The 27,517-nt window shown below is 46.3% G+C and overlaps 3 protein-coding genes, 1 long non-coding RNA gene and 1 pseudogene across 4 annotated transcripts; 2 read left to right on the forward strand and 3 right to left on the reverse strand.

Annotated features, from left to right (window-relative positions):
* Positions 1 to 2,880: 2,880 nt before the first annotated feature.
* On the forward strand, positions 2,881 to 4,862 carry LOC136544733 (uncharacterized). Its single transcript, XR_010780813.1, has 4 exons — positions 2,881 to 2,929; positions 3,616 to 3,705; positions 4,141 to 4,249; positions 4,364 to 4,862. It is a non-coding gene; the product is annotated as an uncharacterized lncRNA (long non-coding RNA).
* Positions 4,863 to 7,548: 2,686 nt separating this feature from the next.
* LOC136542938 (uncharacterized) lies at positions 7,549 to 8,601 on the forward strand. The gene has a single exon (XM_066535547.1). It carries the CDS (start codon positions 7,549 to 7,551, stop codon positions 8,599 to 8,601), a length of 1,053 nt encoding a protein of 350 aa, XP_066391644.1.
* A 540-nt stretch (positions 8,602 to 9,141) lies between these two features.
* Positions 9,142 to 13,436, reverse strand: LOC136544734 (pyruvate kinase isozyme A, chloroplastic-like). The gene is made up of 6 exons (XM_066536796.1): positions 12,752 to 13,436; positions 11,790 to 11,880; positions 11,518 to 11,711; positions 11,104 to 11,225; positions 9,987 to 10,465; positions 9,142 to 9,873 (listed from the first exon to the last, which is right to left on the reverse strand). Exons 1-6 carry the CDS (start codon positions 13,286 to 13,288, stop codon positions 9,572 to 9,574), a joined length of 1,725 nt encoding a protein of 574 aa, XP_066392893.1. The 5' UTR covers positions 13,289 to 13,436; the 3' UTR covers positions 9,142 to 9,571.
* Positions 13,437 to 22,836: 9,400 nt separating this feature from the next.
* LOC136544735 (ABC transporter F family member 4-like) lies at positions 22,837 to 25,283 on the reverse strand. Its single transcript, XM_066536797.1, has one exon. It carries the CDS (start codon positions 25,207 to 25,209, stop codon positions 23,059 to 23,061), a length of 2,151 nt encoding a protein of 716 aa, XP_066392894.1. The 5' UTR covers positions 25,210 to 25,283; the 3' UTR covers positions 22,837 to 23,058.
* Positions 25,284 to 25,407: 124 nt separating this feature from the next.
* LOC136542939 (rubisco accumulation factor 1, chloroplastic-like) lies at positions 25,408 to 27,065 on the reverse strand (annotated as a pseudogene).
* Between the last annotated feature and the right edge of the window lie 452 nt (positions 27,066 to 27,517).

Genomic DNA, 27,517 nt, shown 5'->3' on the forward strand with positions numbered 1-27,517 from the left:
AAGGTCCTTGTGCGGTTTTGGTAATTGAGTGACAACCTAGGTGGACTAATTGTGTTTTTGTGAAATACACAGGTGATTAGTCACAGGTACATATATGTGAGCAACATATGCCATGAAGGTGAAAATGGCTTGGAGATGTTGCAAAGCTCACACATGTGATGATGAAGGAGCTCATTGCACATGAGACATGACATTGAGTCATGTGATCAAGGTGGAGAAGATCAAGATAAGACTTGGCTTGATGGACCGGTTGCAAGCGTGAAGGGCAAGTCAGAGGCTTTGGAGCGATGGACCGCGTGGCGGTGAAGCTTGAGCAAGACTTGGCGCCGATGGACGAAGGCAACGGTGAAAAGCAAGTGATGTCAAGATCAATGAACCAATATGATCACGTGATGATATGAAGTGGATCATATCATTGTTGATCATGTTGGTGCATGTGTTGCATCAACATTAGAGGAGATGGAATGGAATGCGCAAGGCAAAGGTATAACCTAGGGCATTTCATTTTACCGGTCATAGGTGTGTAGAGAAGTTTGTGACCGGGTTTAGGATAGATGGTCGTACTATCAAGAGGGGTAAACTTGTTTGCATATCGGTCATCTAGTGCCACTCGAGTGATCTAACTTTGCATCGTCGCTAGGATTGAGTGGCGTGGCAAGTTGAGTGGCTAATCCTTTGGAAAATGATTGTGAAAATGCTAACACACTTACACATGGTGGTGTACACTTGGTGGTGTTGGCACATTTACAAAGGAGAAGAAGTTGGAGTTGATGTGGATCAACTTGGCGATGAAACAGAGGCGAGAAGGGTTAGGAACTCCACCGGTGGAGTGTCCGCCCGTAGAGTGCGGACAGTCCGACGGTGCCACCGGCACCCTATATAAAAAAGAGAGGTCCCACAGAGTAGACCGGACTCTGGTCATGTAGTGACCGGACGCTGGGTTCTAGCGTCCGGTCAGTGATGGTAGACAGCATGCAGGCGTCGGTTATCAACCGGATGCTGGCGCTGGAAGTGACCGGACGCTGACTGTGTGCGTCCGGTTAGGATGACGTGTGGTGGCGTAGGCAGAGCAGAAAGACCAGAGAGTGACTGGACGCTGGTGCTGCGTCCGATCGCGATCGACCGGATGTGTCCGGTCATGTTTGGTACCTTACTAGAAACGACCGGACGCTGGGGTTGCTGCGTTCGGTCAGTTCAAGCTACTGCATCCGGTCAACATATGACCGTTGAGATCGGGCGAACTATATTTGAAGCAGGGGACACGTGACGTGCATTGCACGACCGGACGCTGAGGTCCAGCGTCCGGTCGATCGGACCGGAGCGTCCGATCGTCCTGACTTTTGCCCAATGAAGGGGTAACGGCTCTATTTGTTCGTGAGGTTATAAATAGAAGCCATGGTCGGCCTTGGGCCGGTAGCTGAGCATACTAGAGCCTTGGTGGCTTGTGTAGTAGTGCTTGGGAGCCCTCCATTTCACATATACTTGATAGTGATCATTCGATTGTGTGAGAGAGCGATTCTAGTGCGATTGCATCGTGAGGTTGCATCGAGTGGCACTAGGTGATCGAGTTGCAAGCCGGTGGTGCTTGTTACTCTTGGAGGTTGCCACCTCCTAGATGGCTTGGTGGTGGTCTCCGTCGAAGCCCGCAAGAAGCTTGTGCGGTGCTCCGGAGAAGAGCTTTGTGAGGGGCATTGTGCTCGCCCCGTGGGAGCCACGAAGAGCAACTCTAGTTGAGCGTGTCATTGAGCTACCCTCACTTTCGGGGTAGGTTCTTGCGGTGCCCAACTTGTGGGCTAGGCGGTGATGCCAATTAGCCGCTGAACCACCAAGTGAGCGGTCGACACAACGGGGACGTAGCGTGTTAGCAAACACGTGAACCTCAGGAGAAAAATCACCATGTCAACCTTGTTCTTCCTGTTGGTTTGCATCCTCATTACACAAGCTTGTAATTACTTTCATATACATTATGCTTGTGTAGTTGCTCTTGTAATTAGTTAGCTTATGTAGCTTACTAGTTACCTTCTTGCTCGTGTAGCATAGAAGTAGCTCCCTTGCGTGGCTAATTTGGTTTGTGTAACCTTATTAGTCACTTTGCTTAGTTTGTGTAACTAAGTATTTGCGTTCTCTAATTTGGCATTGGTTGCCTTGTTATTGAGCATTGCTAGTGAGCATTAGGTGGCTTTGTGCTTTTGCTTACTAGCATGTGTAGGAGCTCCCTTGTTGCTTAAAGTACTAGTGGCATAGGTTTGTGTGACCTTGCTCCTAGAATTGGTTAGGTGAGCTCTAGCTAGCTCGGCACCTTTGTTGCTTAATTAGTATCTTTGGAAGGTGCTAGAGAACATAAATAAAGGGGTGTAGTCTTGGCTAGACCGATAGTTTAATTCCGCACTTGTTTCGGTTAGCCGACGCGATTAATTTTAGAAATGACTATTCACCCCCCTCTAGTCCGCCATCTCGACCCTACATCCACCTCTAGACAGAGTTGATGGATTTTTGCTTATTATATGAGGGATCATTGTGTTTAGGATTCAGATTAGCGGGGGTTTTGAATCCTTGTTTATTGCTGGTTATTATCTGTGGGGGCAGCACGATCTGATTTGGGGCCTTTGTATATGGACCATGGGAGTTGTGGTTTGAAGAAGCCAAAACTTAAGATATGTATGTAGATGTCTCATGTGGGGATGATAGGGGCATGAGTTCTTGGTGATGATTAGGTCTAAATTTAATGATCTGATTAGGTCTAAATTTATAGATAAGATTGAAGGATATGAATTTGTGATCTATGGATTTTTTTACCTCCTACTGCACGTATATTTTGGTATCTAATTTCTCCTCACAATTATTTTGCTGGTACCTTGCTGAGTTCAAGTCAGGTGCGAAGAGGAAGGATGCTGCGGAGAGCACCATGAATGCTTACAAAGTTGCTCAGGTTTGATCTTTGTGTACATGTTGATAGATTGACGGCCATGACTAATTGCCTTGTTAGGGCAGTCCCAATGGTGCATTGATGATGGTTTCTATCCTCATTAAATGACTTGCCACGTAGGCAAAACGCTGACATGGCAACGTAATTAATGAAGAAAGAGAGCAAAAATCATAGAAATGGTTTCTTCATGAAGAAATCAGGTCTACTCTTGACCCAATGCACTAAGAAACCATGAAATCGCCATTGGGGAGAAACCACCAGTTTCTAGGGAGCTCGTGTCGCACTCCCATTGGAGGAAGAAGATAGAGTTGGGAGAGAGAAAGAGAAAATAATTATTACTCATAGAAACCATGGGTTGGAAAACAGTGATTTTTTGGTGCGGCATCCTATGTTATAGAAACTACCAGTTTCTTTCATTGGGACTGCCCTTATGCATTATAACTGGCCTAGGGCTATGTATCATGAGGAACTCTCCTAGCGTATTTCATCTGAACTCAGTGGAAACCACAAGGCATGAAAAGTTCTTAAAGGATTGTTCCCTTTATTAAATAATCAAATCGTTAATCTAGCTGTACCAATATGCTTAATCAAATGTACCATATATTCACCGATGAGAACTGATGATTTGAATCAATTAGCTCAAATCGTTATTCTCTGGAATTTTTCACAGTGCCCTTTATATATGATAGGTTATCAAGAGCGAAACATCTGGAAACATTGAATTTGCACTTTTGACTATCCTTAGATGCGCGGAAAACCCAGCAAAGTATTTTGCTAAGGTATTGCACCTATGCTGTTTTCAGTAAAGAAATATTGTGGCTTTTGAAATTCTGTGCAGGCACCATGGGTATATAAAATCACTGATTGATTTAGAGTCATGTTTTCCTGAAAGATTTAGCCATAGCCAACAACTTTTCTTCTTTCTTATGAAATTATAATTTAACATTTGGTGAAACAAAGATCACTTGTTGAATTCTTCATTTTTTTTTCTCTCTGCCAACTTTGTGATTTCCTCAAACTGTGTGCTTTGGTGAACCTTTCTGTCAACTAATTGTGCATCTTAAGCAAAACAGTAATGCTCGGCAGTTTGTTTCCTTGCCAAAACTGGAGGATTCACCATACTAATTTTACCTTAGGAATGTCCTAGCTATTGTTTGTAAGCTAATATTTGCAAGAAATCTCTCAACTCTTTTCTATTTTTGTTGTAAATACAGGTATGCCAACCTCCGCCATTTTCATGGGTTTCCGTTTTCTTGCAATGGAGTGGGAGGTGCAAGGGTTGTCCTCCTTTTCCGGTGAAATCGAACAATTCAACATCACACTGTGAGCACCCCTTGATTTCATTGGTCGGTTATTTGCTTAATTTATTTTTTACTAACATTCTCCTTTCAACTTGTAATTTCAACTGCAATTTTTTCCTGTGGTTGGTGGTTGCAGTGACGGCTTGGCAACAGGAAGGATAGCCTATGCCACATTCAAAGACGTATGCACTCATATGGATGCCTGGTTCTAATTGGAGTTTGACACAAAATCTGAGTTTTGATCCACCCTGTTATGGACAACTGTGATATATGGCAATAGAAAAATTGTCAGTTCAATATGAATGAACTACATCTCATCAAAGAAATTTTAATTTCATTTTTTTTGAGCGAAGATGGCATGATGTGCCTTCCTCCGAGGGCCCCTCAGCCATGTCGATGATCTTTGGCATCCACTTTTAGGTGTGGACCGCCATGAGGAGGACCTCTGGATTGATAGCTGGTTGGATGGCATGATGTGCCTTCAGATGCATATAGGTTTGGAGGCCTATCATCATCTCAGGCGAGCCTTCGTTCACTTCTAACAACCTATGTTGCAGATGTCTATATGGATTGATAGCTGGTTGGATGGCATGATGCGCCTTCAGATGCAGATAGGTTTGAAGGCCTATCACCATCTCAGGCAAGCCTTCACTTCTTACAACCTATGTTGCACATGTCTATATGTTATTAGTATTGTACTCCCTCCATCCCGTTTTACCAGGCGCATACCCATTTTTCAGTTTTACCAATATAGGAGGCGAGCTAGGTTATCGAGGATCATTTAATTACGCGGATGTAAAAACGAAGCGTTGCCTGCGTTGGTTACTCCGCGCATGCAGGTAGGGCAACGAAGAGAAAAAGAGCACCAATTAATTTTGGGAGTGAAAAAAACGCATAAAAGGTAGGCAACGGAGAGTTAATACATGGCTGAGTTAATATCGTCTTGGTATCTGGTGTGAATGTGTGATGCCTCTCGCGCTGGGTAAAACGGAATAGAGGGAGTATTATATATGTTCTCAGTTCTCCACTAATGTATCAAGAATCAAACAACATAGGCCCTGTTCTGTTAAAAAAACTAATGTAGCACACTTTCTTTATGATGCCAGTAAGAAATTAATTATATTTAATGATATCAGTCATTTATTGTTTTTCCTTTTGGGGGCCTCCGATATGCATTTAAATATGCCATATCTTTATTTCTGTATTATTGATGTTCAGTAAATCTGAAGGTCTGATGGTAAGGGAAGAGCGGACTCCGGACTGTGCAAGTGCAAGTGTCTCTTGACGTGCTTGCTCCGAGCAAGTGGAGGCAGACCAATAGCCAATGTTGCAGGGCCATCACAGTGGAGGGAGAGTCGAGGCTGGGATGAGTGATGTAAAGTGGAGGACGAAGGGTGGCACGCCAAGCGGAGGCTAGACCCTATGAAAATTTTGATTATATATTTGCTACGAGCTCAACAATATGATAACTCATTTTCAAACATACTGTCTCTTTGTTTTTACCGTTAGCACGCGGCTGTAGCTGTAGTAAAACGTTGGGAATTATATTTGTGAAATTATGATTGTATATGAAAAATGTCCATATGAAAATTGTCACATGAATTTGATTGTGTTTTAGGTTTTACTGTAGCGTTAACACGTGCATTCCATCGTGGCCTCAGATGGTTAAGACTAGACATAATAAGTGTTTTCCGGATTATATACAGGGTCATATACATTTGTGTGAAAGTTGAACTATGGAGAAAAAAATATCGTCGTTTGGTTGTTTTCATGTGCATCTCTAAAATAAAGTCGTGGCGTTGCTTTATCACCCGAAAACATCAAAACAACTACTTGCACATTAAACGTCACCTAAGCCTATATAAGTAATATAAGTAGTTTTGGCTGGCGTGGAGTCACATCAGTCATGAAGTAGGTAAATTGGATTTTCACGATAGTTCGATGGTTCAGGGAGGTTAATTTAACTTTGTAAAAAAAAGTTATAGAAATATTTTCTTGCATGAATATACATTTAAAAATACTTAAGTTTTATTTAATGTTAGAAAAATCATAGAAAATATGTTTTATCTCAAAAAAATGTGAAACCACTTGCATACTTTTTTTTTCTAAAATCATTATCTATGTTTTTTAGAGTTAGGAACTATCGGTGGTTGTGGCCGGCTGTGGGGGTGTGCGTCTCGAAATGATAGTCGTAACCTCCATGGCGGTCTCACAAGTCTTAGCGTCGTCCTCCGTTTGGGCTATGTGGCACTCCTGGAGAGGGTGGGGGTGAGGCCGTCTTCGATATCATCTTCTCTGGTTAAGCTAGACATTGTTGCTAAGGAAACGTCTTTGTAATTTGCACAGTGAGTTACATAGTGATTCACGATGCAGTCTACAAGGATTTGACTCTATTTGCATCCTCTATTTCACATTAGCCTAGTTTTGAATTTTAGGAGATCATATAAGATTTAAATAATTCTATAAGCAAGTAATACTAAAAAGGTAGATCATGATTTTAGGAAAAACACAAAACTAGATTCGTATTTTTCCAAGTTATAACAAAATTTATATGAATTTGCTAACATTAAATCGAATTTAGTATTTTTAAATATTAATTTATTCTAGGAAAAATGTTTAGATTGAAAAATATATTTTACAGCCTTTTCTATAAAGTCTAATTAACCTCCCTCTGTAATCGTGAAAGTCCGATTTATCTCCCTGCCTAGCGTGGCACCAGGACGACTGACGTGACGCCACCTCAACCAAAACCGTTTTTGTGCAGTTTATGGATCAGTGGCGCTAGGAGCTGCGCAGCAGGCCTCGCCGCTCGCTCTGGGCCGTCAGCTTCGAGGCTCGCTCTGGGCCGAGGCCACGATGAGCATGGGAGGGACGAGCTCGGCCGAGGTGGACAGGCAGAGGTGGGATGCGAACTGGGCCCAGTCGGAGGCGGAAGCACGGGAGGAGCGCGCTGGGTTGGCCAAAGCCCAAGGCCCAAGGTGCACAGGCAGAGCCGCAGAGGTGTTTTTTTTTTTTGACATGAAGCAGCACAGGTGGGTTGGGGTTGGGATCGTGGTGTGGCGTGGCTGGAGCCGCCAAAAAAAAATTGTGGGAGGAGATCGCGTATCGGATTCGGGAGGCCAAGCTCGCTAGAGTCGTCCGGGAGGGCAAGAGGATTGCGACTTGAGTCTTGAGAGAGTCGGTGTCGATGAGGCTCGCTGACTCGGACTCGCCTCAAGGACACCCAGCCGGTCCTTATAATAAGCCATCACAAGAGCGCACGAACACAACCATATCACACCAATTCTGGTTCTCGATCGAGTATTGACTCGACTCGACTCGATGGCATATCTGCTAGCACCGCCCAACAACGGGGCCGCCGTCCTCCCCGCGGACGACGACGGCGGGCAGCTGCGGCCGCCTACCAAGCTACTCGGCTGCCTACGCACCGTCGGGCGGCCAACCAGCAAGACGAACCCGCTCCTCGTCGCGGCCTTCTACAGCGCCGCCGACATCTCCCGCGTCGACGTCAAGCTCGTGGACGTGGCGTCTGGCGCGACGGTCGCCCGGCTGGACCGCCAGGGCAACGGCCACTTCGGGGTGACCGGCGGCCTCCTCTGCCTCGTCGGCACCGGCGGCACGGCGGCCGTCAGCGTGCTCGACCCGGCCACCGGCGACGTCACCAGCATCCCGGCGTACGCGAACGGCAACAAGACCTCGTCGGCGTACGTGTTCGGCCACGTCCCCGCGACGGGGGAACACAAGGTCCTCCGGGTCTACACCGCCGGCCACGGCGAGATCAAGCAGTCATGCGAGATCCTCACCCTCGGCGGCGGCGGCGGCAAGCAGCGCTGGAGGACGGCGCCGAGCCCTCCGGTGCGCGTCGGCACGGCGCCCTCCCGGCACTGGGCGGTCACCCGAGGAGGAGTCGCCCACTTCTTGATCCCTCAGAGGGCCGAGTACGACGTCATCGCCTCGTTCGACATGGCGACGGAGGAGTGGCGGCCGGCGCTCCTCCAGTGCCCGCTCTCCTCCGACAAGCGCAACTGCTGCAGCGACAGCCTGAGCCTGGTGGAGCTCAACGGATGCCTGGTGTTTGTGCACCATGACTACCTGTCCTTCTCCTTGGACATGTGGGTGCTCACGGACCTGGACAGGGGGACATGGCTGAGGGTGGAGTCTCTTCGTCTAGGGAAGGTTCTCCGTGGCGGAGAAACCATGGCGAAGCCACTGATGGTGCTGGATGATGGACGCATTGCGTTCTGGGTGCGAGGACCGAACAGCGTGCTGCGACTGTATAATCCACGGTCCGGCAGTTGTGAGGAGGTGGTGAATTTCGGAAAGTTGTGTAGCGTCGTTGGGTTGTACAGGGGAAGCCTCTTGGGGGTCAAGTAGGTCGAAGAGAGCGTATCTGTTACCATTTGATTTGGTTTTAAGATTTGGATTTGTTCATGTTTACGCGGTCTTGCGTTTTATTTCCCTATCATATCATAGTTCTAAAAATGTTGGTTATGTAAAACGATCGATCCATGGTTTTATTATTGTTGCCATCAAAAGATTCAGATTTATTATACTAGTAAGATTGAAAGTACTTTACATCATCATTTTATTAGAGTAATAACTCTACTACTACGCCCATCACCGTTAGTTTGACAAGTTAACAACAACTTAGCATTCACAAATTCAAATTCAATGATCGTAAATTCCACATTCGTCGCACCTCATTTCTGGCTCTGACCACTATCTAATAATCAGTTTAGTCAAAATGATGACTAAAACACTGCTCTAACCAAATGGTTTCTTTGACATCTGTGTGCATATAGCATTGGAGAATATGTATCAGTACATAGAAGAGGCAAAGGTTATATATAGGGATTTCAATTTCCGGATTCGATAGTTTGACTGCACAAACTCATGTTTCTTGTTACACCCCTAAATTTCATTCCATGTTCAATATCACCCGAACTTTCATCTCTTGTTTCGTATTGTTTCTCTAGACAAATGTATACACCATGCCCATGTGCCAAGTATACAGACGTCGATAACTAAAGTTTAAGCAGATTAACCTGCACGCATCATCCTACAACATCACTGGACAGCATAGCTTGAAACCGCTTTATCACGCAAAAACATCAAACCAACTACTTGCACAACTACTTGCACATTAAACGTCACCTAAGCCTAAAAGTAATATAAGAGTTCTACAAGACTACAACAGCCTGAAAGCCACAAATTATTGCCAAGTTCCTTGGGCCAGACTAAGCCTAGTGTATAGCATAGGCGCAAGAAACTATCCTTCAAGGTGCCCATAATGTGCGTGTTCCATCTGATACAGGATCGTGCGACATGGAGATCAGGCTCTATCTTAGGGTACGTTCATCACCTGGATGGACTGCAGCATGTCTGAGAGGGCGATCACGAGGTCGCCAGACTGAATCATGCCCCTGGCCTTGAGCAGGGAGAAGGTGCGGTTCAGATTGCTCTCCATGTCGCCGGAGAAGCTGAGGCGGAAGGGGATCAGGCCCCACTGGAGGTTCAGCCGTCTCCTGACAGACGTCGAGGTTGTGAAGGCGAAAACTGGGCAGTCGGGGCGGCACCGCGAGAGCAGGGAGGCCATGTGGCCAGTCTTCGTGAAAACAAAAACAGCATCTACTCCCAAGCCATTAGCTGCAAATGAAATCAGTTTTGATTAGATATATGTAAGAGCAATGGCAAGGAAACGTTCTGTCAGTAAACACAATAATAGGAATATGCAACAACAGGAAGATGGCAGCAGATACCCATTTTAGCTGCTGAGTTGCAGATCTCTTCTGATATCTTGTCAGAGAAGGAAGATGAAACACTTTGAAGTTCCAGGGCCTCATGACGCTTCTCCTCTCTCCACCACTTCTCAATCCTTAGGCTGACGCTCCTTAGAACACTAAGAGCCTTATCCGGATACCTCCCCATCGCTGACTCGCCAGAAAGCATTAGAGCATCAGCTCGCTGGCGGACAGCTTCAGAAACATCTGCAACCTCAGCCCTGGTGGGTGTGGGATACTCTATCATCGATTCGAGAAGCTGAGAAGCAACAATGACTGGCTTGTTGAGCTGCCTGCACAGTTGAACTATCTTTTGTTGTATTGAGGGGACCTGCTCCAAGGGAACCTGTGCCCCCATATCCCCTCTGGCTACCATGGCACCATCTGATGCTCGGATGATCTCCTCCAGGTTCTTTAAAGAGTCAATGCTCTCAATTTTTGCAATGACTGCTAAATCACTGATCATATACAACAAAGCATTAGAGTAAGCAAGCAACAAATATTGATGAAATGAAAGAAACATGTCAGAAATACAAAATTACAGCATTTCTAGTAAGAAAAAAGCATATGCAGTGCATTTATCTGGATGTTTGCAAGGCCTAATTAATTAAAACGTAAAGAAAACACAGTAAGTTTGATATTTTCGGGGAGTTGGGGCCTTTAAAGGTTTTAAGCTAGGTAACTTTGTGCAGTGTCACTAACTAACCACAGAACATGAGATGGATGTACCATGGCAAACTGGCTGTAGCACATCAAATAAAAACAGGGGCACATACTGACAGTTTTTTAATGCATGCAGAAGAATTATAGGGGCTGACATGACACCAAGTTATGGTTGAGGTTGGTCATGCAATTTCAAACAGTTCTAATTCTTCTGTGAATCACATTGTTGAACAAAATTATTTGAATACATCTCATCAAATGGCTACTAATATGAATAATCATCCAGGACTGACCAGTGACCAGGAAGCAACCAGCAACAATGGCTAAGCATCCAGAACAGTTCTAGGAACACCCATCATCAGTTTAACAATGCTGAATAAAGTCTTCCGAATAAGCACAAACTTAAATTAATATAAAATTATACGCTTGGTACCTGCCACAGCCCCTTGCAGCTATGTAGCTTTTCAAGTGTTTAATTACTTCTGCAGACTTGACAAATGAAACAGCGATGAAATCTACACCTTCGGCAATTCCAAAGTCTATGTCAAGCCAATCCTGCACAAGTTGTCACAAGAAAAGGAGCAGCATTGTTATATATTAATATCTACTACTAGAAGATTCCATTTCTCAACTAAACAACTCTAGTTGGTAGCAGCCTTCTTTAGAAATAGCTGATAAATTGTCCAGAGATGAGTTTCAGTGCGCAATGTTTTGAACTGATCATGGTATCGATCGAAAAAGAAGCTGCAAATCCATTGTAACACGAGCAATGGTATAGAATTATAGGGTTTTGCTTTACAGCCTTTTGGTAATTACAGCAAGACATTTATTATGTTAGTGGATTTACCTTTGATGAAATTGTAGGAAGCATAGCATTCCTCTCACGGACGATACTGCCGTCACGCCAGAATGTAAGATTGGCACGTGGCAACAATAAACCAGGATCTGTGCAACGGCACTTAACATCTGGCCCTATCTTCTCAATCACCTCAAACCGAGCCATTCCACCATCCACAAGAAGCTCATCACCAACTCTCACATCTGTGTAGGATTTAGATGCAACGTTACGCTAAAGAACAAAACTACAAACAATATCAACAAATAGGCTAGCTTAAATACCTTCAGCAAATCCATCATAGTTCACATTAATAGTTCGTTCTGGGAGAGGCAATTCAAATGATCTAACGCTAAACGTCCATACTTCTCCATCCTGTGGAATCAAATAAATGTGACAGGATTTGTTAATTACTTCAGGAACATTTTGATACTATAAGAAAATGGAAATCATTCGGCAAATAATGTGACTGAAGAAAACAAGGAATTTTGCAAAGGCACACAGTCAGCTTCTAACTGTATGGTTAATAACTTAAAATAAACAGCTGCAGGGTAAGATAATCTCTTTTTTGGGGGGTAGTGACCTGAGCACTGATATCAGCTGGCAATTATAGAAGCAGTTTTGTTTCTTTCTATTATATGATAGAATGTATTATGTAAAACATAACTATTACCAGATGCAACCATTCAGTTACATTTCTATGTGGACATCAACATTGGCTACTTTCAAGAATCTTACCTGAGGGTCGAGGGTTAGGCCTATGATCTAGAAAACTACTTTCAGAAGCTCAGTGCCTGTCACTTTTATTAGAGTCTTGGCACCCAGCTGACATGCAAAGAAAGTGAATACGTGGTGATTTTTACCATGCATTTTGTTTCAGTTACTTTTGGAAGCCCTGAAATATTCTGCCAGTTTCAGTATCGAATGTTTCATAACAAATGTGCATTGTTTTCCCTTCTAGAATGGTTTCAAGCCTGAGCCGAAAATGTAGATCAACTGAGCCATTTGATTGAAGAGAGAACTCCGGTGAAATTGGGTTTGCCAGGTTTGGTACAAGCATGAATGAATTACTGCAATGCAGAAATTGACCGACGGGCGAACACCCTCCCTCCCTTCTCCCTCATCCACATTGGGGAGCACAATTTACTTCCATGGAATACGTTCAAGGCTAAAAAAGTGAGGCGTTCACTCTGAAAGGTAAAAACTGCACCGCCAAGCCCAAACAAACCGATGATGAGCAGCTCACCTCCGCCTTGACGGAGGACGCGCCGCCGAGGTCGCCCATGTGGATCTCGCTGCCCTCGGTGTCCATCATGACGGCGACGGCGAAGCCCTTGTCCTCGTTGAGCCTCCTGACGGCGCGGATGGCGGCCCGGTGCCACTCCCGGTCCCCGTGGCACATGTTGAGGCGGGCCACGTTCATGCCGCCGACGGCGAGCGCCTCGAGCTGGTCCGGCGACGAGGTGGCGGGGCCCACGGTGCAGACGAGCTTGGTGCGGCGCGTGCTCCGGAACCCGTTCTCCCGCAGCTCCGCCTCCGTGGCGGCGTCCACGTCGATGGGCGGGTCGGACGCGAAGATCCCGTTCGGGTTCGGGGGAGGGAACGCAGTGAGGTCGGAGGCGACGGTCGGGGAGGTGGAGCGGAGGCGGTGGTGAGGGCGCCGAGCGCGGAGGCGGAGGAGGAAGGGAGGAGTGGGCGCCGGAGGGGAGGGGGCCGAGCGGGTGGCGGTGGCCGCCCTGCGGGCCGCCGGTGCGTGCAGGAGGGAGTGGGCGGCGGCGGCCATGGCGGCGGCGGCGGCGGCGGGGGAATGGGAGCGGCGGACTGGAGTGGAGTGGAAGGGAGATGCGGTGCGGTGGCGTCAGCGTGTGAGAACACTTGGTTTTGATGGCGCGGTGGCGGAGATTGCGAGGCGGGCTCCCAGTTCGCCGTGGGACTCCACGGTGCGAGGGTGACGTGGCGGGGTGTGTTCTGTTCTGTCCTATGTGGGCAGCACGTGACAGCGTATCGTGGTCACTTGTCCTATGAAACGCAAATGGCTAGACAGCGATACAGTATACTTGTAGTTGTTCCCCATGAACCAAATTTTGTTGGTATATACCAGAAGAAGTGCCAAATTCATGATAGAGTTTGGTTTGGCTACATTATGTTCGTTTCGCTGAAATTTGGCTTACGCTGATACTTATGCTGATTCGTGAGAGGAAAACGCTGAAAAATATTGTTGAAGCAGTGCTGAATAACAGAGCAAAAATTTGGAAGCGCCCATGAACGTTCTTTTTTATAGTGAAAGAAAACTTTCGGCTTCAACCTCCAAGGGGCATTGCAGAATAGTGCACACCAAATAGTAGATAAAACTACATAAAAGTTCCATAGCAACTCAAATGTAAGACATTATTTACAATTTTGCAATGAATATTATTGTCAACCTCGAAATTTGACAACTTAGTGACTCCAAGGTGCTCCTAGGGATTGGATGTTTGTGAGCCTTCGTAAAAACGAGCATACATGCATGTATAATTATCTATTTTTTTACCAATGCATGTATAATTATCTATGTTTACCGCTTATCACTCCATTTAACTAAACATTTGCAATCCTTGCAACCAAATGGCATTCTAGTATTCAACTAATTTTCTACCCGATAATGCTCTCTTAGTAGACCTGTACGTAAAGCATTAGCAACAGCAAACAATGTTATATAAAGATGGATGCTAGTATTTGATTAAGTGGTTCCTAGTCCAGCTATCTTCCCAAATCCTATTTTGGTTGCCATTATTTTAATTGGTGATTTTCAAGGCTGTTTCTTGACATGCATTAGGGGCATGCTTGATTAGGCCCAGTTTAGATGCAATTTTTTTTTGCAAAATGCAACTGTAGCGCTTTTCGTTGTTATTTGGCAATTAGTGTCCAATCATAGTCTAATTAGGCTTAAAAGATTCGTCTCGTGGATTTCGTCTAAACTGTGTAATTAGTTTTTTTTTATTTATATTTAATGCTTCATGCATGCGTCCAAAGATTCGATGTGTCGGGGAATCTTGAAAAATTTGGCAAAATGAAGTGGAACTAAACAGGGCCTTAGTCGCTTGGCAGGCAGCTCAACCAAACATGTCTTAGGTTTGTGATCTGTCTGGTATTGAAAAGTCTCCTGGATTCTTTTGCGCTTGACTTAAAAATTTGATTTTTGATATACTTATTTTTCATCAACTTTTGCCAAACCCTCTTTGTTTATTAGCTAGAATGCCTAAATTCCCCCTTTTGATTATTTTTCCAGTTAAGTTCCGTTCTAAAATACACAGGTTTTTAAGATGCATCTAATAAGGGGTTAAAAAAATAAAGCATAATATAGGCAGGATAGATAGAACCCAATTAATCAAGCCTAGTATCCACCACCAACATATTACTGTTTTTCTTTCCATCCAAGTAAACTCTTTTCAAATCTATCTTCAATCACTCTCCAATCTTTTTTATCGACATATCTAGAGTGCATCCGAATGCATATGTAACGTAAGGCAACAAAACAATAATGAATATTGATATTCACAATCCTTTGCTTGTCCAAAACACAAAAGTTCACTTTCGTTAAAGTTAGTTTTGAGACTTCATCGTTTCTTCAAGACATAGCAGTATCTTCATGTCTTTTGCTTAACCAAGTCATTTGTGTATTGCAAAATAGACAAGCCCCCTTCTTATAGGCGTGGAACTCAGACTCCATGTGTTTTTGCTTTTAATGGTGTATGGAATCTGATGAGGACATCGCCACGCTGGACACACCGACGTCATGGTCTTCCCCAAGTTGCAATTCGTTCCCAACTCAGCTGCCACGTCGCCCTCGGATTCGGCAGACACGTCGTCACTGTTTCGGTCATAACTTTCTCATACGACATCGAAACGGGCCGTTCTTGGATGCGTTGGAAAGGGGACGACGACGCCGTCGTTTTGGATCTAGTCCCAGCTCCAGAAGGTCCGTGGATCATTCTGTGTGACCACGGCAAGGTGATGCGTCACCTATTTGGGCCAACTTGGCCATGTATCGTGTCGGGCCTTAAGCCCAAGTTGTGGGCGCCCAACCCCTGGCCGTCCCCAACCCTAGGTCGAGTCTTAGACTATAAACACAGCCGCCGCCGCTGCTACACAATTGGGTTTTTGTTTAGAGTTTAGTTTTCCATCGAGAAACTGAATCGTTCATTGTAACTGTGGTGACAAATCCTTTTACAGTGATCCAGGGCCCCCGTTCTTGATCTCCTCCACTGTGTTGATTAGTCCTTTGGAACCGAGTTCTTGAATCCTCTATTGATATTCGCGTCATTCATATTTGCAATTTCAGATTGCGTGTTTTACCTTCTTGCTTGTGCTCTTCGATTCGCTTGCAGGAAAAGCCTTCTTGGCGAGGTCAATCAAGTTGTGCTTGGTTGATAACCAACGGAGCAGTGGTGTAACGGTTGCAGGGTTCGAATCGCGTCTGATTTGAAGCCGGATCGCCAACGTCGAGATCTCCACGAAATCGAACTTATCGGCTACCTCTCGGAAGATCGGGCCTGTACTTATCAATTGGTATCAGATATTTTAGGTTTACCGCGAGGTATAATCTCGTTTGCCTTAGATTCATATTTGTTCATAACCTAGAGTCCACAAAAAGCCCAAAAATATTTCAATTTCCGCTGTCCTATCGCCCTTTGTGCCTTTGCAATTTCGTTTCAGATTCGTGTTGTTGAGTTTGTGTCCGTGGTCGAGTCTTGTTGCTGGTTTAGGATTGTGTTCGTGGTCGTAGTTCAATCGCCCGTTGCTGTGATTTTTGTTTTCCGCCGCTATCCCATCCACCGTTCCCAAACAACAAGTCGAAGCCACCACATTACTCGACTTGTCCTGCTAGCCGCCTTGTGTAACTTCTCGCCGCCGCACAAACCCTAGATAGGTTGCCAGCCGTTCTTATTTTGCCTGCATCGCAGCCCTCCTTACATCATCAGGCGAATACCTACTGCTGTTAGTCACAGTGACGATCCTGTGATCGGTGTTAGAATTTAGGGACGCTTTGCCCTAACTGCCGCCGCCGTGTTGTGCCTTCCGGAAAACATACCTTGAGATACCTTCGGTAAAACAGGCATAACTTTTCGCTAGTTTATCAGAAAAATCTGAAATTTTTTCAGCAGCTTCTTGACACCATTTGGAGCCGACCCAAACTCGGCTACGCCCTGTTTGGTTTCGTCAGAATTGCCAAAAAAATTCGGGAAAATATAGAAAAAAAATTGTCAAAGTTTTTGCGCGCTTTTTAGAGCACGTGCTGAATTTTTGTAGACCACATCCCACCTCAGTTGTAGGTGCCAATTTTTGTGGTTGCATCTTTTGTGATCCTTGTTCAGAGAAAAGTATATAAAAATAGTGAAAAAAATAAAAAAAAAGTTTGTTTCCTACTAGTGCCTTTTGGAAAAATCCGGGAAAAAAATTCAGGAAAAAAAGGAGAAGTCCAGGCTATTTGCTTGTTCTGTGAGTTCTTTCGATCGTCTTTTGTTTTCACCTTGTTGCGCTACGTCTCGACACATCTTAGCCAGCACCTGTGATTTGTACTTTGGATCCAGATTGAACAATCGCTACTCTGCACTCGTTAATTGCTAATCCTTGCTGTCATATTGTGTGCCTATCCATAGCTCCATATATTCTTCTGTCAGCACAGGTTCATCTTGCAACTGTTACCCACGCTCCACAACAGATTGCTTCACCACTTGCTCCTGTTTGGCGTTGGTAAGAATACAGGCAAGATGGTGGTAAGCCGCTTGTGATTTTGCATTCCACTTTCACCACCACCACTTGTTTCCTTTTAGTTGATAGGGATAATACTTTGGTGTTGTCTTTTTCTATCTTCTAACCATGGCAGGAACTCCGACGGACTTCAATGAGTGCGTGTCCAAGGGCGAGCTTACAACGTTCATGACTGAACAACGCAATCTTATGATCGAGCTGACGCGCAACGTGAACAATCTGGTCAACCGCATTGAACAGCTTGAGCAACGCCCTCCACCTTATCGTGCTGATGATGAAGATATGGATACTTTTGGTGATGAAGATGCGTATGCTGACGGTGGTGCCCGTCGCCGCCTCAACTTCAATCGTCGCGGTATGGAAGGTAATAATCATGGTAATAATGATCCTTTTGCTAAAATTAAATTTAGTCTACCTCCTTTTGCTAGTAATGTTGATCCAGATGCATATTTAGATTGGGAGCTTGCTGTTCAACAAAAATTTGATTCTCATAATGTTCCTGCTGAGCATAGAGTTAGACTTGCTACTAGTGAGTTTACTAATTTTGCTTTGTTCTGGTGGAGTGATCTTTGCAATGCCAATAATGCTGCTGCTGTGCCTCAAACTTGGAATGTTTTAAAGCAACGTATGAAATCTCGTTTTGTTCCTCCTTATTACCAACGTGATTTACGTTTGAAACTACAAACTTTAAAACAAGGTGATAAAGGAGTAGAAGCATACTATCAAGAATTGCTTATTGGTTTAGCACGTTGTGGTATAAATGAAGATGATCATGATGCTAGTGCTAGATTTTTTGGTGGTTTAAACCATGATATACATAACATACTTGATTACAAAGAATGGCGCAATTTTTTTCCAATTGTATCATCTTGCTATTAAGGCAGAACGAGAAGTACAGGGACGCAAACAACACCAGCTTTTCAGGTCTAACAATGGGAGGAATTTTCAGCAGCGTTCCGAGCCGGAGACGCCCAAGCTTCCTGTTGCACCACAGCCGTCTACACCTCCATTTTCTTCTGGGGTAAGTAAATTGTCTAATGTGCAGTTTCCACAGCTGAAGAAAGGTGGCACTCCGGGTGCTTCTACTAGCTCCTCCTCGTCCAGCTCTAAAATCATTTGCCACCGATGTAAAGGCATGGGACATGTCATGAAGGATTGCCCCAGTCGTCGCGCTTTCATTGCTACCAAGGATGGATATGTAAGTGCTAGTGATGTTGAAGATGATTTAGCCCTTGCTGCTAACATTGATGCAGATTCCACCGAGGGCGATCAAGACAAGGAGGCCATCACCATTGACTCCGTGGCTGCTGCCGCGGACTACCCTAGCCTTCTTGTGCAGCGTGTGTTGAGTACACGTGTGGGACATGAAGAAGAGATGAAGATCCAACGCCACAATTTATTCCACATGTATCTCATTGTGCAGGGTTGTCGTGTTCTCACTATCATCGATAGCGGGAGTTGCAACAACTTGGTGAGTTCAGATTTGGTTGACAAGCTTGGCTTGACCACACGACAACATTCGTATCCATATAAACTTCAATGGTTCAATAATAGTGGTAAGACTAAGGTAACTAAATCAGCACGCATTACCTTTTTCACAGGCTCTTATCATGATACTGCTGATTTTGATGTTGTCCCTATGCAAGCTTGCTCTATTTTGTTAGGTCGCCCATGGGAATTTGATAATGATGCTTTACACCATGGTAGAACTAATACATACACTATCATACATAAGGACAAGAAAATTACATTGCTGCCTTTGTCTCCTACGGATATTATTAAACATGCTAATGAGATAAAAAATAAACCTCCAACAGACATTGCTAAAAATAATGGGATTAAGTTAAAAGGAGGTGTTTTTCTTGCTACAACTTCTGCTACTGCTGAGTTATGTGATAATCCTGATGCACCATGTTATACTATGTTTTGTCAACCTTTTATGTCTGGTGCATTGTCTGCTGTCACTAACCTTTTGCAGGAGTTCGCTGATGATGGGATGGAGTCGAGGACGACTCCAATTCTAGAAGGAGGGGATGATGAGGACATCGCCAAGATGGAGTCGAGGACGACTCCAATTCAAGAAGGGGAGGATGATGAGGACATCGCCACGCTGGACACACCGACGCCATGGTCTTCCCCAAGTTGCAATTCGTTCCCAACTCAGCTGCCACGTCGCCCTCGGATTCGGCAGACACGTCGTCACTGTTTCGGTCATAACTTTCTCATACGACATCGAAACGGGCCGTTCTTGGATGCGTTGGAAAGGGGACGACGACGCCGTCGTTTTGGATCTGGTCCCAGCTCCAGAAGGTCCGTGGATCATTCTGTGTGACCACGGCAAGGTGCTGCGTCACCTATTTGGGCCAACTTGGCCATGTATCGTGTCGGGCCTTAAGCCCAAGTTGTGGGCGCCCAACCCCTAGCCGTCCCCAACCCTAGGTCGAGTCTTAGACTATAAACACAGCCGCCGCCGCTGCTACACAATTGGGTTTTTGTTTAGAGTTTAGTTTTCCATCGAGAAACTGAATCGTTCATTGTAACTGTGGTGACAAATCCTTTTACAGTGATCCAGGGCCCCCGTTCTTGATCTCCTCCACTGTGTCGATTAGTCCTTTAGAACCGAGTTCTTGAATCCTCTATTGATATTCGCGTCATTCATATTTGCAATTTCAGATTGCGTGTTTTACCTTCTTGCTTGTGCTCTTTGATTCGCTTGCAGGAAAAGCCTTCTTGGCGAGGTCAATCAAGTTGTGCTTGGTTGATAACCAATGGAGCAGTGGTATAACGGTTGCAGGGTTCGAATCGCGTCTGATTTGAAGCCGGATCGCCAACGTCGAGATCTCCACGAAATCGAACTTATCGGCTACCTCTCGGAAGATCGGGCAGAATCTGTGAACCGAAGTATTGCCCTACCAAACTTGGACCAACCGGATTGGAGGCAGAGACAGGCAGATAGCAGGGAGCAGATCAGCTGCACGCCTGCACTTCTGTAGTTTAGCCTAGCCAGACAGAAATATATTGCATATTTGCATTATAGTGCATGTGTGAAGTGACAGAAGTTAACCAGATAGAGTAAATAACAGAATTCAGGCATACTCCCTCTGTCCCAAATTATTTGTCGCTTTTGGTTTCCGTGCCGCAAGTTTGACTCGATTTGTTGAAAAATACGTGTAACATTTGTATCTCCAAATAAATTTATTAAAAAAACTAGATTCAAAGATAATACCAATTATGTACCATAAATATTAATATTTTTTAATATATATTTTGTCAAATTTGTTTCTCGGAAAACGAAAACGACAGATATTTTAGGACGGAAGGAGTAAGTGCATAACAGCTTAGTCTCACAAAGTCAAACGACACATAAGTTCAGACATCACATTTGATATAAGGCCATGTTTAGTTCCAAAAACTTTTCCCAAAAAGTGCTACAGTAGCCATCACATCGAATCTTACGATACGTGCATGGAGCATTAAATGTAGACGGAAAAAAAAAACTAATTGCACAGTTTGGTTGAAAATCGCGAGACGAACGTTTTGAGCCTAATTAGTCCATGATTGAATACTAATTGCCAAATAAAAACGAAAGTGCTATAGTAGCTAAAATCCCAAACTTCACCCCACTAAACAAGGCCTAAGTTCAGACTTAACTGAGGACCACAGAAACATAAGTTCAGACTTCAGTAAGCAGTATCCACTATCCAGTAGCAGGACCAGCCCAACAGCAGGGACAGAACAACAGAAGCCTGATAGAAACTAGAAGTAGTAGTTCAGGACTTGATTGAAGCAGCCAGCAGCAAGCAAACTAGCAAATAGAAACAAGAGTCAACAGATATGGCTTAGCACCTGGAACAAGCCCAATGTTTATGAAGTGGTGGTGGTGGTGGTGATAAATAAAGTATATATAAAGGTCAAAAGGTGTGCATGTTTTACTGTACAAAGTTAGCTATAGATAGCTCATCACTTCACATCATAAAGAGCTGAAATGGGCTGTAGCTTGTGAAACTAAGAATATGTATTCCCTCTGGTTCATGTTAGTAAAAAAATATACTTTTGTGCATCAATATATTAGAATGACTGTTGACATAAAATTGATGTTACCATCTGTATCATGAAATTCTTTCACAGGTGTCTTGTTATCAGAAATAACATATTTTAATAGAAATGCACAGTTAGTGTATCAAACCTTAGAGAGACCACGTCAATGTTATAATCAAAAAATATTTTCGAAAAGGAGTAAGAGCACCACAAGATTATTTTAGACTAGTAGTAAGAGACAAGGAGTAAGAGTAGCACAAGATCGTTACTGCAGCTGGCACAAGCTGCATCCGAAGTCTAGTTTTGCTTCTTGATGAGCATGCCCTGATGCTGATGTTGTTATTTGCTAAAACATATTAGTTGTGATATACTAGGAAAGAATCCCCAAGTATTTCTAATGATTCCTGCAAAAATTCTTCTTACCATTCCTTTGCTGTTAAGTGCTTCCAGAATCCAGAATCTGCAAACAAGTGGTAAATATAAACGCTTTTGTGAAGACAGAGCAGATGGAGGATATATTCATGCTGTTGACAACAAATGATGAGCTGCTCCCACATTCCAATCATTAATGAAAATAAACAAAGGGAATATGGAACAACTTGTATATCTTGCATGTTGAATTGTTGATTGGTTTTATGATATCAATATATTACTAATTCCTTAATACATTACTAATTTCTGTTTACAGATTCAGCAGCAAATAGACTAATGGTACCACTCATCCAAGAAACTCAGGGGGGTAAAACATGATGACAAGAACTAATAGTATAGTCATATTTGAGCAAAAAAGATGTGACGAACAAGTGAACAGAACCTCTATAAGCTTTATGCCCACAATCTACTACAGTTTATGGGAAACTAAGAGGTATGTTCTCATGTGCAAAGTGCAACAAGCTGATTTTGCAGCTAGATAAATTTAAGTTGTTACTGTACATAAACAAAAATTTGAACCAGTAATCTGCTAAGTCAAACTGGTGCATTATTGAAGCCTATTGGATTTTCAACTTCATAGAAAGAAGCAGCACTGGATCTGAGACATTATGTCATTATTATATAAGGAATAAATAAGAAGCTGAGAAAAGTATTTATGCAGAGTTCAGGTGGCAATTCAACGAATTTCAGTTCTGAAAAAAGCAAATTGATTCAGTCATCTTACAAACAAGCCACAATAATTTAGAATATTAAAAAGGCAAGAAGTTCAACCTTTTACTTAAAAAAATTTAGTTGATCAGACTGCAGATAATTTGGTCAAAAACTAGAATTCAGATAGCTAGTCTACTCAATAAAAAGCCAGTCTGCCAACTTCACAAGAGGGCAAGCCTAAAGCTGATCCTCACACCACAGGGAAAAAAGAAACAGGCCGTCCCAGATGGACACAGCTTCTGCTGACTCGTACTCTAAGAAGCTTTTACTGCTAGAGTAGCTATGCTAAAGGTAAAGAAAAGGGTATACAATTGTCATATCTTCATTTCTCGTTGTTCAGCCCTATAATCTTGAGAGCAGATTGAGAAGTACTACTCCAGTCCAGTCACATCACATATATGTCAGAACAAAAGATACAAACAAATAATACCATATTCTCAGGTTCTCTTGTATATAACATAAAACAAGCATGTCTCATATTGTTCAGAGTTGTAACCATATGAATATGAATACTCTGCAAACCAGAGTAAAGAAAACTCACTAATAGTACATGCAATTTCAGTTCAAGAAAACAGCCTGTTCTATAAAAGAACAGGAAAGCACAACTAACTTGGAGCAGCATTATTCCTCAACTTCCTTCTTTATTTCATCCATGAGTTCATCCTTGTAATCCTCAAATGTGCCGTCATATTTATTCACAGTCCCATCTTCCACAACCCATATCTCACTCCTTTGCTCATCCTCACAAACACGAGATATTAATCGTGAGTCGTGGCTAACCAAGACGACACCTCCTGTGAATTCATCCAGTGCATCTGCCAATGCATCAATACTTTGCATGTCCAAGTGATTCGTTGGCTCGTCAAGCAGGAGTATGTGAGGCTGAGACATTGATATAGAAGTGAACACAACTCGGGCCTTCTGCCCACCAGATAATTTAACAATTGGAGTGAGATGGTTGTGTCCAGGTAACCCAAACTTGCCAAGCTTAGCACGGACAGCTTCTGCTTTGCTCATTCCCTCCTGATCTGGGTGAAGCCTCAACAAATATTGAACTGCATTTTCCTCCATTGTCAATAAGTCAACAAAATGCTGTGAGTATCGTCCAATTCTCAGCTTCTGGCTCCTCCTTACCTCCCCTTCTGTCGGGGTAAGATCACCAGCAAGTAAATTAAGCAGGGTAGACTTCCCAGCTCCATTGGGCCCAACAATAGCTACACGTGTTCCCATATCAATGCCAACATCAACACCTGAGAGCTTGAAGTCTGGCCTACCAGGGTAGCTGAACCCTACCTCAATGAGCTGAAGGAGAGGTGGTGTGAGCTCTGTAGGCTCTGGGAAATGGAACTCAACACTGTAATCACGCCACTTCTGTGGCACAGCCGCCAGTTTCTGGTCATCGTCGTCATCTGCAGCACTCTTCCCCTTCCCCTTGTTCTTGGCAGCCTCTTTAGCAGCCTTTGACAGCGCCTGACCCTTAACCTTATCCTGTGCGGCCTTGCTCCCAGACTTCCTGGCTGCTTTCATCTGCTTTTCATACACCTCGAACTTCCGGTTCATCTCCTTCCTCTTCTGCTCATACCCACTCTCAAAATCAGCAAAGTTTCCGCGGTAGACATGCAGACTTTTATCATGCAAGTGTATGATCTCATTGCACACTGTGTTCAGGAAGTCGCGGTCATGGGACACAACAATCAATGTCTTCTTCCACTGCGAGCACAAGTACTCCTCGAGCCAAAGCACAGCTCGCAGATCCAGGTGGTTAGTCGGCTCATCAAGGAGCAGCAGCGTTGGCTGCATGAAGAGCGCACGGGCAAGCGATATACGCATCCTCCATCCACCACTGAAGGACTTTGTGGATCTGGCCTGCATCGCCTGATCAAACCCCAGCCCCGCAAGAATCTTGGACGCTCGGGCCCGGGCAGCATCAGAGTCCCGGAGATTCAGCTTCTCATACACCTCCACGAGCCGCTCGTTGTCATCAGCATCATTAGAGGCCTCAAGCCTCGCCTGCTCGGCGCGGAGGGCGGTGAGCTCCTCATCAGCGGCGACGACGGCCTCGAGGGCCGAGCGGTCGTCGCCAATGATCTCCTGCTCGACGAGCAGGACATCGATGTTCCGCGGCACGGGGACCTGGCGCCATGCCAGGAGCTTGAGCAGGGTGGACTTGCCCATGCCGTTGGGGCCGACGAGGCCGTACCTGCGGCCGTGCGAGATCCGGAGGGAGGCGCTCTTGAGCAGCTCCTTGCCGCGCGCGGAGACGGAGAAGTTCTCGAGCACGATGTCCTTGACGTTGTCGTCGACGCCGCCGTCGTCGCCGGCGGCGGATGACCCGCCGGGGACGCGCGCGCCGATGACGACGGAGAAGGCGTCGCGGTCGTCGCGGAGCGCCTCCTGCCTGGCGGCCTCGGCGGCCGCGGCCGCCACGGCCTCGCGCTTGTCCTTCTTCTTGGCGTCCTTCTGCGACGGCGCAACGCCGGCGCTGAGGTCGACGGCGGCGCGGGCCGCCTTGGGCTTGGCTGCGGCGGCGGCGCGCTGGGCCTCCTCCTCGTCCTCGTCGTCGGAGGGGGGCAGGTCGATGTCGCCCATGTAGGAGGATGCCGGCGCCTTGGAGGGCTTCGCCTTGGCCTTGGACGGCGCCGCCGACTTGGAGGACTTGGGCTTCGCCGCGGGGGCGTCCATGGAGGCGAGCATGGCGGATACCGACATAGGTTTCTCCTTTTTCCCGCCGCCGGCGGCCGCGGAGGAGGACGAGGTATCTTTTCTTCCCATGGCAGTGGTGGTGGTGGCGGCGGCGTCGTGGGGTGGGGAATTTGGGTTTGGCTTAGGGCCAGGGGAGTAGAATAGCTCGGGGATTTTTTGTGGACTGGAGGATATATGAGGGGAGGGAGAAGGAGAGATGGTCCAGGCCCGTCTCCGACTCAGATTCCACTCGCCGACTCGCGTCGGTTCGGTCGGGTTGGAACTGGATTACCCAGACCCAGACCCAGCCCACCCGTGTCCGCCGGGGTTTCGTGTCCGGGCCGTTTCTGCTTTTTCAGTCGACCGCTTGTTGTCTGAAATCTGAATACACGCAGAGCATCACTAGCTTCAGGTACACTACACTCGAGTTATGTTTTTTTTTTTCAAAATTTGCCTGTTTATTGATGAAATATGGTATTCGCACTGCTTGTGGTCGATTTAATTTCTATTTTAAATACTCTAGCAAAACTAAAGTAAATTGGAATGGATTTGATCGATAAATGTTGCTTATATATATGATACTCCCTCTGTTTCAAATTATGAGACATTTTGATTTCCGTTTAGATATGTTTATTTTATGAGAGAATTCTGTATTTGGCACCGAAACAAATCACTCTTCTGTATTTAGCACTGGAAATTTTGAACTTCCTTATCTAGCATCAACTTGAAAATTCCTTCCGTATATAGCACTTCCGTCCATTTGATGCAGTAACGGTGTCAAGTGCCACCTAAAATGACATGTATACCCTTACCAGCAACGTGTTGGCAATGACCAGCACTGGCTCCTCATCGTCCGTCCGCCACGGCAGCCTCCGGCCGTCGGCCAGCTCGATGACGACGGCGTCGTCCGCTGCCTCGGCCCACGGGGCCCCACCCGGGCACCACAGCCCACCGCGCCCATGGCTTGTCTACCTCCACAATGCCAAGGTCCACGTCCGTCTTGGTCCGCCTGGGCGTCGACTCCATGGCCGCGACGCCGTCCGTCTCCCTGAGCACCGGCAGCATGAAGACGGTGGTCGCCTCGGCGACCTCGCCGTACTGGAGCCGCACCACCGTGACGCCGGGCCGCGAGGCGGCAGGGTCCTCCTCCTCCCCCTCCACCTCCCCGGCCGCCTTCTTCCTGGCGCGCTCCAGCTCGAGCTCCACGCGCGCCCTGCCGGACTCGGTCTCCACCACCTGCATCGCGGCGTACTGGAGCCGCACCACCGTGACGCCGGGCCGCGAGGCGGCAGGGTCCTCCTCCTCCCCCTCCACCTCCTCGGCTGCCTTCTTCCTGGCGCGCTCCAGCTCAAGCTCCACGCGCGCCCTGCCGGACTCGGTCTCCACCACCTGCAGCGCGCGCTCCAGCTCCGCGATGCGGTCCTCCACGTCGATGCCCTCCCGCGACTGGCGGAACCACGCGTAGGCGAGGCAGTCAGCGGGGGAGTCCCTCCCGAAGGCCTCCCAGCCCTCCTCCCCGCGCCAGCGCGGGAAGCTCTTCATGGTGCGAAGTACGGGAGCAGATCGGGCGGGAACGCGGCGACCTTGTCGTCGAGGAGCGAGTCGTGGACCTGGGACGCGACGACGAGGCAGTTCTGCTCGACGTCCGAGATGCCCGTGGCCTCCTGGATGGAGGACAGGTTGAAGCCGTCCCGGGAGAGCGAGGAGACGAGGGGCGCGTACTCGTGCCACAGGCCCATCCTGTCGCGGAGGATCTGGAGGCGCTGGGTGAGGTCGAGGTTGCGGAGACTAGGCGGCAGAGGGGACGGCGACGGGTGGAACGGCTGGTAGAGCTGGCCCGGCGGAGGAGGTGAGCATCCTTGGTTGAATCCGACTCGAATCCCCCAGCCCTTGCGTTGCCTTCCCTCCCCTTTATATATCGAGAAGCAGCACACGATCAGAGCCATCGAGGCATCGAACAAATCGGTAGCTCTCAACCGTCGGCAAAGTTTGCTAAGAGACGACACTAGCTCACGCAAGCCGTCCTCCGGGCACAATGAAGAAGTCCACGTACGCGTACGACACCGACGTCGTCATGCCCATGGACGACGGCGGCACCGTAGTGATCCACACGCGACGGTCACGAACTCAGGCGACGCCGTGAAGCACTTCCTCCAAGAGGTCCGCGAGACGACCGGTGGCAGCAAGGGCGAGCCCGGCCTGATCGTGGGCCTCGACACCGAGTGGCACGTCGTCTTCCACGACGACGGGTATCGCGACAACAGGATGGTGCTCCTGCAGATGTAGTCGCAGTACAGGCGCTAGACGTCGCCGTCGACCGAGACGCCGATGAAGCGGTGCTTGGGGCTGGCGAGGAAGGCCTTCAGGGTGACCGGGACGTAGTTGGCGTGGACGATCT

The sequence above is a fragment of the Miscanthus floridulus genome, chromosome 3, assembly GCF_019320115.1.
Source record: "Miscanthus floridulus cultivar M001 chromosome 3, ASM1932011v1, whole genome shotgun sequence".
NCBI classification, from domain to species: Eukaryota; Viridiplantae; Streptophyta; class Magnoliopsida; order Poales; family Poaceae; genus Miscanthus; species Miscanthus floridulus.